Consider the following 12,902-nt stretch of genomic DNA (forward strand, 5'->3'; position numbering starts at 1 on the left):
GAGGCCCAATGTGTTGTCTTGTTACTCATAAAATGGAGAACAAAAAAACACATCTAGTATGAGCCACAGACAACCAGATCTAGTTGAATCTTGACACTTGGACATTCTGGACAATGTATCAAGTCAACTGATTTGCAGAATAGCTCCTATGTACCTTTGTCATTAGTTGCTGGTAAATGTTACTATTGATATTTGTGAGTGGTCTTGTGTTCGCCTCATAATAACCCCCCTGTGTCACTTCCTACAAGAATTGGGCCAGTGTTTGTCCCACTGGCGAACATGAAGCAGCTGTCCAATAGGAAATCAGCAGGACTGTCCCGGCATCTGTGACAGGCTGAGGGCAGTGCTTCGCTTCCCCCCTCCACCAATCAGTAGTCACCATCCGTCAGTGCAGTTATCATAGTTCATCTTACATAGGCTGCTTCTCATGCCGCTTATTTGATAGCTCCTCGCTCCTCGGCTGAACCGGAAGTTGTTCTGTTGCTCCTTCGTGAAGGCCATCTCAAAGCCCTTGTGTCCACCCAGAGGAGCGAGCATCGACGAGGGATCACCGTGGAGCTATAGGCGAGGATACAGAGAGCAGCCTTCCCGGAAGCCGTGCAGCTGAAGGAGTTGCTAACTCTGCCCAAACAGCTGACAAATTAATGTGACGCTTCAGAGGAAAGGACGTCTCCTCCCTCTGAAACACCTTTCCTCGGTTCCTCTCTCCTCCCATGATTCCCTCACGTCTCTCCCGTGCCTCCTCTGTGGGAGGGACTAAGATGCGAGGAAGGGAGGCAAGTGGAGGAGCCGAGGAGGCAATTTAAGCAATATGAGAAGCAGCCATGGTTCCACTTTAAAACCTCCTTCTTTGCACTGACTTTGGTTTGAAAGACATTTCAGATGCGTCACACATTTGATTAAAATCTATGAACATTACTAATATTCGGTAGCACAGTCTCTCTCACAGTGCAGTGAATTGTATTTGTTTGTCGAACCTTTCTAGTAAGATTTATTGGTTGTCATGAAAATTGTAAAAAATCAATCTCCACAATGTTTTATACTTTCCAGGCATGTATAGGAACCCAATCACCTGTTCCTATTCTTCAGTGCAGTATGAGGATTTTCGACTGGTCAGCTGGTAGGTGGAGCTACGCAGCCACGTGGCCAATCAGGTATATGTTGTCATAGAGGTGGCCTACAAAGTCGTCGGAGACATTATGTGCTGCTTGGCGAGTGTTCCTGATAAACTCCCTCTTGGACATTTTGTTTTTGACGTGGGGGCTGGTCAGGTCAATGGACAGCAGGATCAGACTGTAGCACAGCACATACACCGCATCTGCAGAGAGACGATAGTAGGCCGTGATCAGTGCGGCACTAAAGAGAAAAAGGTTATTAGTGTTCAAACTGAGAAGTCAAAGCCCCACTAGAGTCCCGTATAGGCTGAAGTTGCTCTGGTCAGAGAAAGACAACCCTGTCATTGATATCAAGCATGTTTCATACAGTCAGGACTTGCTTAAATTTGACCTCAGCTTCACACTAAAGAACAATGCATGGTACATCTAATTCAACCCCTTAAAGGTCCAATATGTAATAACTTTACTGTAATAAATCTAAAAATGACCCCAATGCATCATCAGATATTAAGGAAACATGCTAAGTTGAAGTACAATCTTTTCTGACAACAATGCTAATGCCAGTATTTTCTCCTTTTGAAATTTCCGTTCCGTGACGAAATTTCTGTTTGTGTTTTGGCCTGTGTGTTGTTATCAACTGCCCAGTTTGACAGCCAGGCCAGGTTGCCAGATATAACTGTAAAAACGTAAACCCAGCGCGCTACGGCTGTAACGTTAGTACAGCCATGAAAGCAGCAAACAAACGAACAGGATCAACGGAGATAGATTCTATCCGGCCTAAAAAAAACAGCATGTTTCTAACAGTTGCATAACCAGAGACGTAACAAACCCCGGGTAAATATTGGAGATGTATTTGAAAGATGGAGACAGCTTAGAGCCCAAAAGGACGCTGACCTCAACAGGTAAGCATTTATTACGACAGGGACAGGCATTTTATGTAATTTCAACATTTGTGTTCTCACATTGAATTATATAGCTAGAGTACCCGAGTTGGTTACTCACAAAAACAATTGAGACACAGCCAGTAAAGTAAAGATAACGCCGCCATGCTAACCCTGCTAACTGCTAACGTTACCGGGGGACCAGGTAAGCGGGACACGGCTGTTTACAACATGTAGCCTGTTCAGCGGCCGTAGCCGACAACGGTGAGTTATTTGAAGCCAAGAGAGGGGGGCTGTAAATCAGGAGGATCGTGAGTTTGCAGTGTGTTTAGCGATTGTTGCCGTAATTATATCCTATCGTAATTCTAAGCTGAGGAAGAGTGTCTGTCCGGCGGGTGGAGAGGACAGCGAGGTTGTTGTGTTTTTAGCAGTTCCTACCGTAATTCTAAGCCGAAAAAGTGTGTCTGTCAGTTGGATACAGAGCTCCACATGAGCACGGGCTATAATGACTGTCAATGTAACCAGCATCTAACGTTTGCTACTCCACTGTGCTGTGGAGTAATGTCTGGCTATGTGAGACAAGCGTCTAGCAACATTGTTGTGGATGCTGCGTTCTCAGCCTGGCAACCTCTGTGAACTTCGAGTCTGGGGAGGAGGGGCCGGGGGAGACGACACTCTCCAGTATTTTGAATTTGTACTGCAGTAACTATTTTAAATACTAGCGGTCAGTATTACATATTGCACCTTTAACCCTCTGAGGACAAAAGACGCACCAGCGAGTCCAAGCGATGTTTGACAACACTCCTACTCAAAAAGCGATTTCATTTCATTTTAGACATTTATTTACTATTTTCTTCATATATTACCCTACTTTTATGAACTCAAGACTTTTGTAAACTCGTTTCAAGCACCAAAACAATTGAGCGTAGGTATGTTTTCACAAGAGATTTGAGAAATATTTCCGCTTTAGGGCCAAATTATCTCTTTATGCATTGCTCTGGAACAATATTGGGCCTCACTATACAGAAAGCAGTATACAGTTTTTTTTCTGGACATTTTGATGTGAAACATCAGTTATATTAGGGATGTCCCGATCAGCTTTTTTTGCCCTCGAGTCCGAGTACGAGTCATTTGATTTTGAGTATCTACCGATACCGAGTCCCGATCCGATACTTCTATAATAATTCAACTTTATAATACCTCCAGACCGCAGACATACTCGCGCTTTCCGCTTCAAGCTGCTTCCGTGTTCTACTTTGCCGGCATTTAACCAATAGCGTCTCTGCAACAAAGTGATGTCATGCCGCACGCGTTGCTGTTTCTGTGTGGAGTCAAAAGGGTCTAACTCTGTGCCACCACATAACTATAGATGTGTTAAAAAATAATGAGAATATATATACATATATATCAGAGTCCTGATCAGAAGGTAACGTCCGATTCCGATCGAGTCTGAAACCACGTGATCGGATCTGGACATCCCTAAGTTATATGCAAACACTCTTAAAAGTAGAAGATATCTAAAAATGCCCGTAGACCTTAGAAGGTTAAAGAGAAAAGGTCTTATATAAGTCTTAATACAACTTATTATTTTCAATTATATCTAAACAGAATGAATGAGACTCTAATGAATAAACTCTAAGCTGTTCTCCACTGCTGTGCCCGATACTTTCCAAAGGGGATAGAAGGGGCAGAATAGAAGTGAAATAAAAAGGGCTGATTTCAGAAAGGCAGCCACCCATCCATCTCTAGCCTTGGGCTCAAAACCATTACACTAATCCTTCTAATCATATGAGAAGCTCCAAGGAGTTAACAGTAACAGAGTCAGGGATTGGTTTCTGTATGGTCTGCTGACATTAACAAAGCCCTTAGTTGCTTAATGCACGGCCTATTGAAAATACTGAAGCCAGGGATTACTTGAAAATAAAACCTCGACGGTTTCCCCCTCATTTTGTGGTTGAGCCAATGGGTCAGAAGTGTAGCAGCTTCAACATCATTTCTTCTGGTACTAGAGTTTTTGGCGTCCTAGCTGCAGTGCTGATGTCTGGTTCAAGTTTAATGACTCTGCCTTGAAATGTACTGAATGTATTTATGTTCTACAGAGGATAACGCCTCTTTCATTTGGGACAGTCCATGAGCTTTCCTCTAGCACCACCTTAAGGTCATATTGTCACTGTACACAACCATGAGCACAATCGGTGTGCAAATGGATCATTTTAGTTTACCACAGATGTATTGCGTTAATGTATATTTTGTATATGTAACAAGAAATTGCAGGATTGAAAAGCCCAAAATATGTTCAATGTAACATAGGAATAGTGTAGTAAGGGATTACAAATTTATTTTCATTTCCAACCCTAAAATGTAAAATGTCTCCCTCAGCAAATGTCTTGGTCACAAATCCTGTACCTTATCAACAATGTTTTTTCAAATATTTTTTTTTTTTTTTTAATTCATGATCATCTTCTTTTTTTTTGTTGTTGATAGAAATAAATGTTGCCCAATATATTGTTATATCTTAAATATTGGTACCAGTTGGGCTTATAAAAAACAAACAATTGTACTGGCATGACATGTATTGTGTACATTTAGGCCCCCAGAAGATGAATTATCTTGACTGTGAAAGTACACAACATCTTTCAGAATCTGATGGAAAGATTACAATGAAACGTACTAAGCATGCTTCCTATATCACAAACATTTTGGATATTACATGACATTTCCTCTGGTGCTACTCTTTGGTCACCTTATCAAGACTTTAATCTTCTGCTAGTCTTGCACCTAAAGTTCTATATTATATACCAGGGGTCTTCAACATTCTTTTAAGCCAAGGACCCCTTAACTGAAAGACAGACGGAGCAGGGACCCCCTGCTACATACAGTATATTGTATAAAATGAGGTTGCATATTAACCTGGGCCTACAATAACGTGCAGGGCGGCCTAAAGCCTTTATACATACCTTTTTAGTGCATAGAATACTAAGCTATTAAAATAATAATTGTTGTTTTAGATGACTACCTTACCTATAGGCCAGTAAGCCCATCATCAGTGGGGATTTATATTTGCAAATAATATGTTGGATTCATGTTAAGACATTTTAATTTTTTTCAAAAATTACATTCTAACTTATAACTCTTCTTTTCTCTTTAACTTTATATAATATATACATTATAATAGTTGCTTAACGTTTGATTACATCAGGCATGTATACCTGTTATGAATGTCCTTCTGGTGGATCTTCTTAGTCTCACTGAATTTATTAGACCTAGTACTTAAAGCAGGGCTGTAGTCAAGTCCACCTTTGTCGAGTCTAAGACAAGTCGAAGACCAGGACTAGTCGAGACTGAGGCAAGACCGACTCCAAATGAGAGACAGTCAATACCGAGACAGAAAAAAAAGAATCCTCTTCAAGACTCACTTACCTGTTCATAAATTATGTGATGTGAGATATATCTTCTACTTTAAGATGATAATTTTGCTTTATTTTTTGTAATCAAATCAAAAAGCAAGTGCAGAGTAACATACTATAGGATTATTAAGGCCCTGACACACCAACTCGATTATCGTCCGTCGGATAGTCTGGCGAGGTCAGTGACTCGAGTCTGTTCGGTGTGTTCCGTCCAGTCGGACTCAATGGCCAATCTGATCGGTGGAGCGCTAACCCGGAAATGACGAGCGGGATGAGCCTGACTAACGCCTCTCAAAATTTGACGAAAATCTTTTAAACTGACCTTTGTCGATCTGAAATGAAGACAGATTCAGCAACTGCATGGCCTATTTCTCGCTTAAAATGTTTTCAGAAATACGTTTCGGTGAACTATCTTCATAAAATATCGTATTCCGATTATGCTCGGTTGTAAAATCCGGGAGAAGCCAGACCCACGTGACGCGTTCGTCCAATCAGCTGCCGGTTTTCATTTTTTGGGCGACAATACAGATTAGCGCCGCCTGCTGTTATGGAGATGTATTACGTCTCGCGCACGCGCAGAACGTACGCTCATGTCGGCGTCGCTTCAGTGTGTTCCGAGGCACTTTTTTGACCAACTCAGGGAGGCAGTTAGTCTGACTGCCTTTTTCTGCCGAAGGTCGGCCGTCGGGTTGATGTGTCAGAGCCTTTACTTGTCCTGAAGAATCTATAGCACAAAGTGCTCGCTGACATTGTGTCTGTGGCCTAAATGAAAAGGATTGATACCTGATGATTGAGGTATATGATGCAGCCAGGTGTATACCAGGCGACCTATCTCAACGCCTGTTTTAGATGGATTTTGAATTAAAATAATTCCTGTTTTCTGAACGAGCACACTTCATCAAAGGTTTTGTTTTGAAGGAGGAAGTTACTTTAGAAAAAAAGCATACAGTGCTGGACTCGGTCGAGACCAACTAGAATATTTGGCAAGTCCAATGGCCGAGTCCGAGACAAGTCTGAGTCCAAATACCAACGAGTCCAAGACGAGTCCGAGACAACAGAAAAGCGCCTCGAATCCGGACTCAAGTACTACAGCCCTGACTTAAAGTGCCCATATTATGAAAATAATCCCTTTTTCTGGGATTTGGGGTGTTATTTTGTGTCTCTGGTGCTTCCACACGCATACAAACTTTGAAAAAAAAAACATCCATGCTGTTTTGAGTGAGATATGGTTTCTGAATGTGTCCTGCCTTCAGTCTCTGGGTGAGCTGGTCAAAATCTGCACGGCTTTCTACGTAACTAGCTGAAATGAGGGGCCTAGGGGGCTAACCGTTAGCATGCTAGCTTGTACTCAATGGCAAAACACTGCTACAACACACACGAATTCACCCTAATCTACAAAATAAATTGTATAGAACTACTTACATGTCCCTGTTCTGCAGGTATTCCACACAAAGTTGGAAGTGCGCCCTTGTTTAGAAGAAGCCCCTTTTGCAGAAACAGCTAGCTAGCTCATGCAATCCTTACCTAGCTACTGAGCATGTGCGAATGACAACAAAGATGTTACAGTAGTGAGAGGTCTCACTCTGTAGCTAAAACAGAGACCTGAACACAGGGAGAAAAGAGGAGCTGCAGCAATGTGCAGTACAACAAAAATATAGTGTTTTTTGAAAATTAAACCATGTAAACCTATTCTGGTACAACCTCAAATTACAATTATGAACCTGAAAATGAGCATATATGGCCACTTTAAAGCCCATGCATGTCCTGCCCATGTGAATAATCTGAAAACCACTGCCCTGTGGGCCTATCACTCTCTCTTTCTCTCTCTCCCTTCTCTCTCTCTCCCTTCTCTCTCTCTCCCTAGGTTTTCCTCTCTTTTCTCTGTCCTGGCTGTCGGTGCCTTATTCCAGATGTTTGGAATCTGAATCTACTACCTCCAGGAGATTCAGCCTCATCTCCTGTCTCTCTGTCCCTTGTGTGATGGATGTCCATGTCTCTCTCCCCCTCTCCCTCTGTGCGAATGGTTTTTCCCATCTCCTCTCCCTCTCCTCCCTTCTGTGTGAATGATACTCTTGAGTTTTCCTTTAGTGTGTTTGTGCAGTCGGTCCTCATCCCAGGTCTCCATGATGGAGAGGGGGCTGTGTGGCTCAGGTTGGGGGCCCGGATCATATTTCATATATATGTTGAAATTGTTTTACACAACTGTATTTTATTTTACATCTTAATTTATCTATAACGTTATTATTTTCATAATGGTAGTCCCTCTTATTCTGTTAGTATATATGTCTTTGTTGTTGTTTTGTATTACCTTTTTGTTTGTGTAATTGACTCAATGTCATTGGAAATGAGGGTCAGCCCCAAATGATCTAACGAGTATAAATAAAAGGTGGAATGAATGTTTAAAATCAAGCTATAATTTTGTCATCCTGATATTTCATATTGTAATTTGACTCTGTTGGTCTATTCTGTACACACAACATCTATTGCACGTCTGTCTGTCCAGGGAGAGGGACCCCTCAGATGCTCCTCCTGAGGTTTCTTTCATATTTTTGCCTGTTGAAGGCTTTTTGTGGAGTTTTTCCTTCTCTAAATTGAGAGTCTAAGGACAGAGGATGTCATTTGCTGTAGAGATTTTAAAGCCCCCTGAGGCAAGTTTGTGATGTTGAGCTTTTTAAGTTAAACTGGCTTGGCTTGGCTTGACTAAACTTAAATGATGAAATTAGTTACAATCACAACAAAGTATCTTTAGTTTCTGCACAGATTTTTTTAGTCGGGACAGACTAGACTTTATACCAGCATAAATTTAGTGTAAAGATAACTTTTGTTGTTTGCTACCAAGCACCATTTTTCACAAGTCCGCCTACAACTACTGTGTAAGTATTTAATTAATACCAATAAGCCTAGAAACAGAACTACAAAAACCTTTAGTGAACATACAGTATGTGTTCTGTATTTGTGTGTGTGTGTGTGTGTGTGTGTGTGTGTGTGTGTGTGTGTGTATGTGTGTGTGTGTGTGTGTGTGTGTGTGTGTGTGTAAGTACTAACCAGGACTGAGGCCCAGGTCTCTCACAAGGCCAGGGTTACAGGTACAAAACCTGTGGCTGAACTTGGTGATGAGGGTTTCCAGATACTCTCCTCTCTCCTCTGGTGCGTGGATGTGTCTGAAGAAATCCCGCAGAGCATTTGGTAGAAACTGGTTACTGAAGTTATGGAGGGTCACCAACTCGTCCAGGACATCCCGCCTGCACACACATACATAAATACAGACTAAATGGCATGACAGAAGCGACCATTTTGTTTTTTATTTGTACACAGTGTAATGAAAGTTACTGAATTACGAAATTACAGGGCACCAATAAAAGTATATTTAATATCGTACACACAATAAATAAACACCACTCTAGTGAAATAATAATACAAAAAAGTCTAATCATTTCAGGGCATGGTTGTAGACCTTCTTAATGAGCTGTTGTCACAGAAGTATCGAATGTAAAAATTTAAAAATGTGGTTATTTTGTATTTCTGTGTTAACCTTTCATCCAGGTAAACCCTCAGCATCTTCCAGTTGAGCCGTCTAGTGTAGAAGATGAATTTAGCCAGCTCTGTCGGATGATCCACTAGTATACCTTTAGACATGAAATACCCGATACCCTACACACACACACACACACACACACACACACACACACACACACACACACACACAGAGAATCATATCTTCTGAGTGTACATGTAGGTCTGTAGTTTCTTAATCCATCCAGACATACACACACACACTGTAATGTGTAAAAACATCAGAGGTTAAGAATAATGACATCATCAAATACATAATTTTGCCATGACATCGTTTCAGACACCAACATGTGCACACTCTCCACGCACACACGTGCGGGCACACACAGACAGTGAGGTAGTGTGTGTTTGGCCACATTTACCTCCTGTGAGTTGGAATTGAATGTCAGGCTGCCTTCATCTAGTTGGAGGTATAGTCTTCTGTATGAGAAACCAGCAGGTAGTCTTCTGTTGTAGATGGAGCAGTGTCCCCATGTGGACTTACACAGCCTGATGGATACACACAGGGGTTGTAGAAGTAAATAAAAAATACTGCATATATGTGGAGAAAAACAGGCTTGACTGGCAAGTTGACAGACAACTATTGACGAAGACAGCATGTTGACAGAAACAACAATACCTTGAACATTCTGTCTCCTGTAAGTCTACCTGCCATTATTTATTTTGTATACAGTACAGCAGTTCAAACAACACAACTGTTCAGAATCATTTATGAACCTGCATCAAATCCCCAACTCATTAGTTTAATCACCACAGAAAGATGACAGAAAGTAGAGTTGAACCTTGTCCTTACCCTTGCCATAGATATTCGTCATTTCCCAGGTCCTGCCACACACAGCCCGCCAGGCACAGATCCGTAGCATTCAGGTACGACAGTATGGTGATGCCTAATTCGGGGGGCAACATCTCCAAATCTATAAAACCGTGCCTTTCCCTACCTACAGTCACCAAGAAAAAGAAGGAGGGAGGCAGAATTATACAACAAGTAGATCTGAGCAGGCAGTCTGATTGGTCAACTAGAGATTTAGAATGTGCTCAAATCAGCATAACAGCACAACCCAGAGCTGTTTAAGCACCCCATTCTCATCGCTTAAAATATCGCTCCACTATTTCCATGTCAACATTCCGGAGTTAAATTAAAAGCAGATTTATATTTTTTATTAGGGGTGTGAATCTTCACCAGTGTCACGATTCGATTACGATTATTCTGTCAACAATTTGAATCGATTCAATATCACGATGCATCACAATGTTTCACATCCTCAATATTATTATATATTGCTACACGTGGTTTTCATCGACTAATTCAGATTCTGAACTCCCCTTTCATTGCATCTGCTCTTAAAAAAAAGACACTTCCTGAATGTAGGGGGATCCGTTCACAGCAGACAACAGACAACAGAAAATCTGACCGACCGGAAAATCCAACAAGTAACGTCATTAGGCAATAATCGATTATGGTCTGTCACTGCACCGATGCACAATCGTCCAGATCCACATCGCGATGCATCGATGCCATGATTCATTTCAACACCCCTAATTTTTATTCATTAAAATAAATCAGAAACCACAGGGGAAGACACAGAAACTCTTCAACATATTCATATAAAGTGATTTATCAGATTAAACAACTCATTTGTTACAACTAGTGCTGTCAGTTAAACGCGTTATTAACGGCGTTAACGCAAACCCATTTTAACGGCGTAAATTTTTTTACCGCGAAATTAACATTCTTTTTGGCCTAGCAAACTTTGTAGTTTTTTTCACATGCTGTTGCAATAACTAGTAACATTAGAAAAACTCCACCACACCGGATCTAGCTAGAATCTAGCTAGACCGGAAACAGAACAACAGGCACGCCACACACACTTGTTTGGGTTTGCGAGCCAGCCAAAGAGTAGTAGGCTAACGTTGGATGGCGAGCGCCAGAGGGGGACAGTAGTTTCACGCATACACAGCCTGTACGACACGGAGAAAGCAGCCCAACTGGAACTGCTGCAAAGTGCAAACGCTGTCTCATTAACTGGTGATCACTGGACGTCAGTGAGTAATCAACATTATTTAGAAGTTACTGCACACTATATTGACTATGTATATCAGCATACAGTTTTAGGACTGTGTTGTTTGTATCGTTTTTTTGACTGTTTTTGTCATTTGGGACATTGTCCACCCCCTTTTCTGTCCAGGAGAATTGTTACATTCCTTATTAGAAAAACTTAAAGGTTACAAATGTCCTGCTGTGGCATCCGGTTTTTGGACCATTTTGTTTGTGCTGTATAAGCACAGTGTTAGTGTTACATCTCAGTTAGGTTAGGTACTTGTAGGAATTGTGCAATAATGACAGATTCACACATTTTTCTTTTGTTTACAGTAAATAAATAATAAACAATTACAAATCTTAAAGTCAAGTTCATAAAGTAACTTTCTTTGCGTTCATTTGATTCCCAATTAAGATACACTGGTAAGAATGGCTTTCCATTGTTAATATGTACTTAAAAACAGTAAATCGCAGTAACACACTAAAGCAGTGGTTTTCCAAACTTGTTCACGTTAAGGACCCCTAAACTGACACAGGTTAGACCAGAGATCTTCAACAGGGGGTCCGGGACCCCTAGGGGGTTCTCAGAGTCAATGCAGGGGGGCCTCCAAAATTACTACGTTTTTTCAACAATTAAAAAATCCTAAGGTAGCCATCCACAGATACAGTTCATCCTAAAGATTCACTGTGCCACATGTGTGTTTAACATTAAAACATGATATATAAAATCATGCCAACAATTATTTCATTAGCTTAATATTCTATGTACTGAAAAGGTATGTATAAAGGCTTTAGGACGCCCTACAAGTTATTGTAGGCCCAGTTTAATATGCAACTTCATATTATACAATATATGTAGTAGAGGGTCCCTGCTCCGTCTCTCTCAGTTAAGGGGTCCTTGGCTTAAAAAACGTTGAAGACCCCTGGGTTAGACCACGGACCCCCATTTGATAAGATTTTGTCCCAGAGTGCCCATCTGATAGGATTTTTGCCTCTAGATGTTTTATCACAGAAAGTGTATGAAACCCATGACCAAAACAGTCATATTCTGTCATTGTGTTATTTATGAATGGACACCCCTCAAGGACCCCTGGGGGTCCCGGACCCCACTTTGAAAACCCCTGCAGTGGCACAACAGTGATGCATCCGTAAGCATCACTGTTGTGCCAATAATATGACGTTAAATCACACCCTCTCTCGTAATATTGCTTAAAACAAATATTTAAATTTCGTGTGACACAGGATTTCTAACGTACTGGTACTAAAATATGGTAGTTTTGAAGCCTTTTGGTTGCATTCTTCTCCACGCCCTCCCTGACTTGTAGCCACTCTCCGGTAGATGACAGTGAGGTTCCATCCGCCCAGTTGTTGACTTGATGTATCATACTGACCAACTAAGAATGGGGACTCCTGTGCCATGGTGGAGGGGTTGAGTTTGGTTTAGATTTAATCTATTATATCAGCCATTGCAAGCGTTGAAATATTGCTTGCACTAATCATGCATTCTACGAGGCTCAGGTCCCCTTTAGGCTGCATTCAGACAGCGAAACAGCGATCCGTTGATTTTATGAATGGTGGTGCAGCGGGGGAGTGTCAATGAAACAGCCCATTTGTGTTATGTCCTGTTGTGTTCTTTAACCCCCCAATGTAGCACAAGTAGACTTTTTTTTCACAAATGAAGCTTAGCGTTAGTTGCTGCAGGACACGGAAGGAGACATACGCCCGCTAATTGAATTATCATTCCTATCAGACACACACCAATCACAGCCATTCTCACATCAAGGTGGTCCTTTTAAATGTGACCCCCTCCTGACTGATCTGAAAAGACCTACGTTTTTGCCGCACCGTCTGACGGCCGACGCAGGCTGTGCGAATGCCCACTAACAGT

The 12,902-nt window shown here is 41.5% G+C and overlaps 1 protein-coding gene across 6 annotated transcripts in view; it reads right to left on the reverse strand.

The window, feature by feature from the left end:
- Window positions 1-12,902, reverse strand: part of fbxo8 (F-box protein 8) — a 20,795-nt gene continuing 7,893 nt past the window's right edge. For all 6 annotated transcript variants that reach the window (XM_031295407.2, XM_036000172.1, XM_036000171.1 and 3 more), the window contains exons 4-8: window positions 9,770-9,914; window positions 9,339-9,465; window positions 8,936-9,054; window positions 8,449-8,645; window positions 1-1,318 (exon numbers count right to left, since the gene is read on the reverse strand). In XM_031295407.2, coding sequence (XP_031151267.1) covers window positions 1,131-1,318; window positions 8,449-8,645; window positions 8,936-9,054; window positions 9,339-9,465; window positions 9,770-9,914 — 776 coding nt within the window. In that variant the 3' untranslated portion in view covers window positions 1-1,130. The remainder of the gene's footprint in view (window positions 1,319-8,448; window positions 8,646-8,935; window positions 9,055-9,338; window positions 9,466-9,769; window positions 9,915-12,902) is intronic.

This window comes from Sander lucioperca, chromosome 4 (genome assembly GCF_008315115.2).
Source record: "Sander lucioperca isolate FBNREF2018 chromosome 4, SLUC_FBN_1.2, whole genome shotgun sequence".
Lineage (NCBI taxonomy): Eukaryota > Metazoa > Chordata > Actinopteri > Perciformes > Percidae > Sander > Sander lucioperca.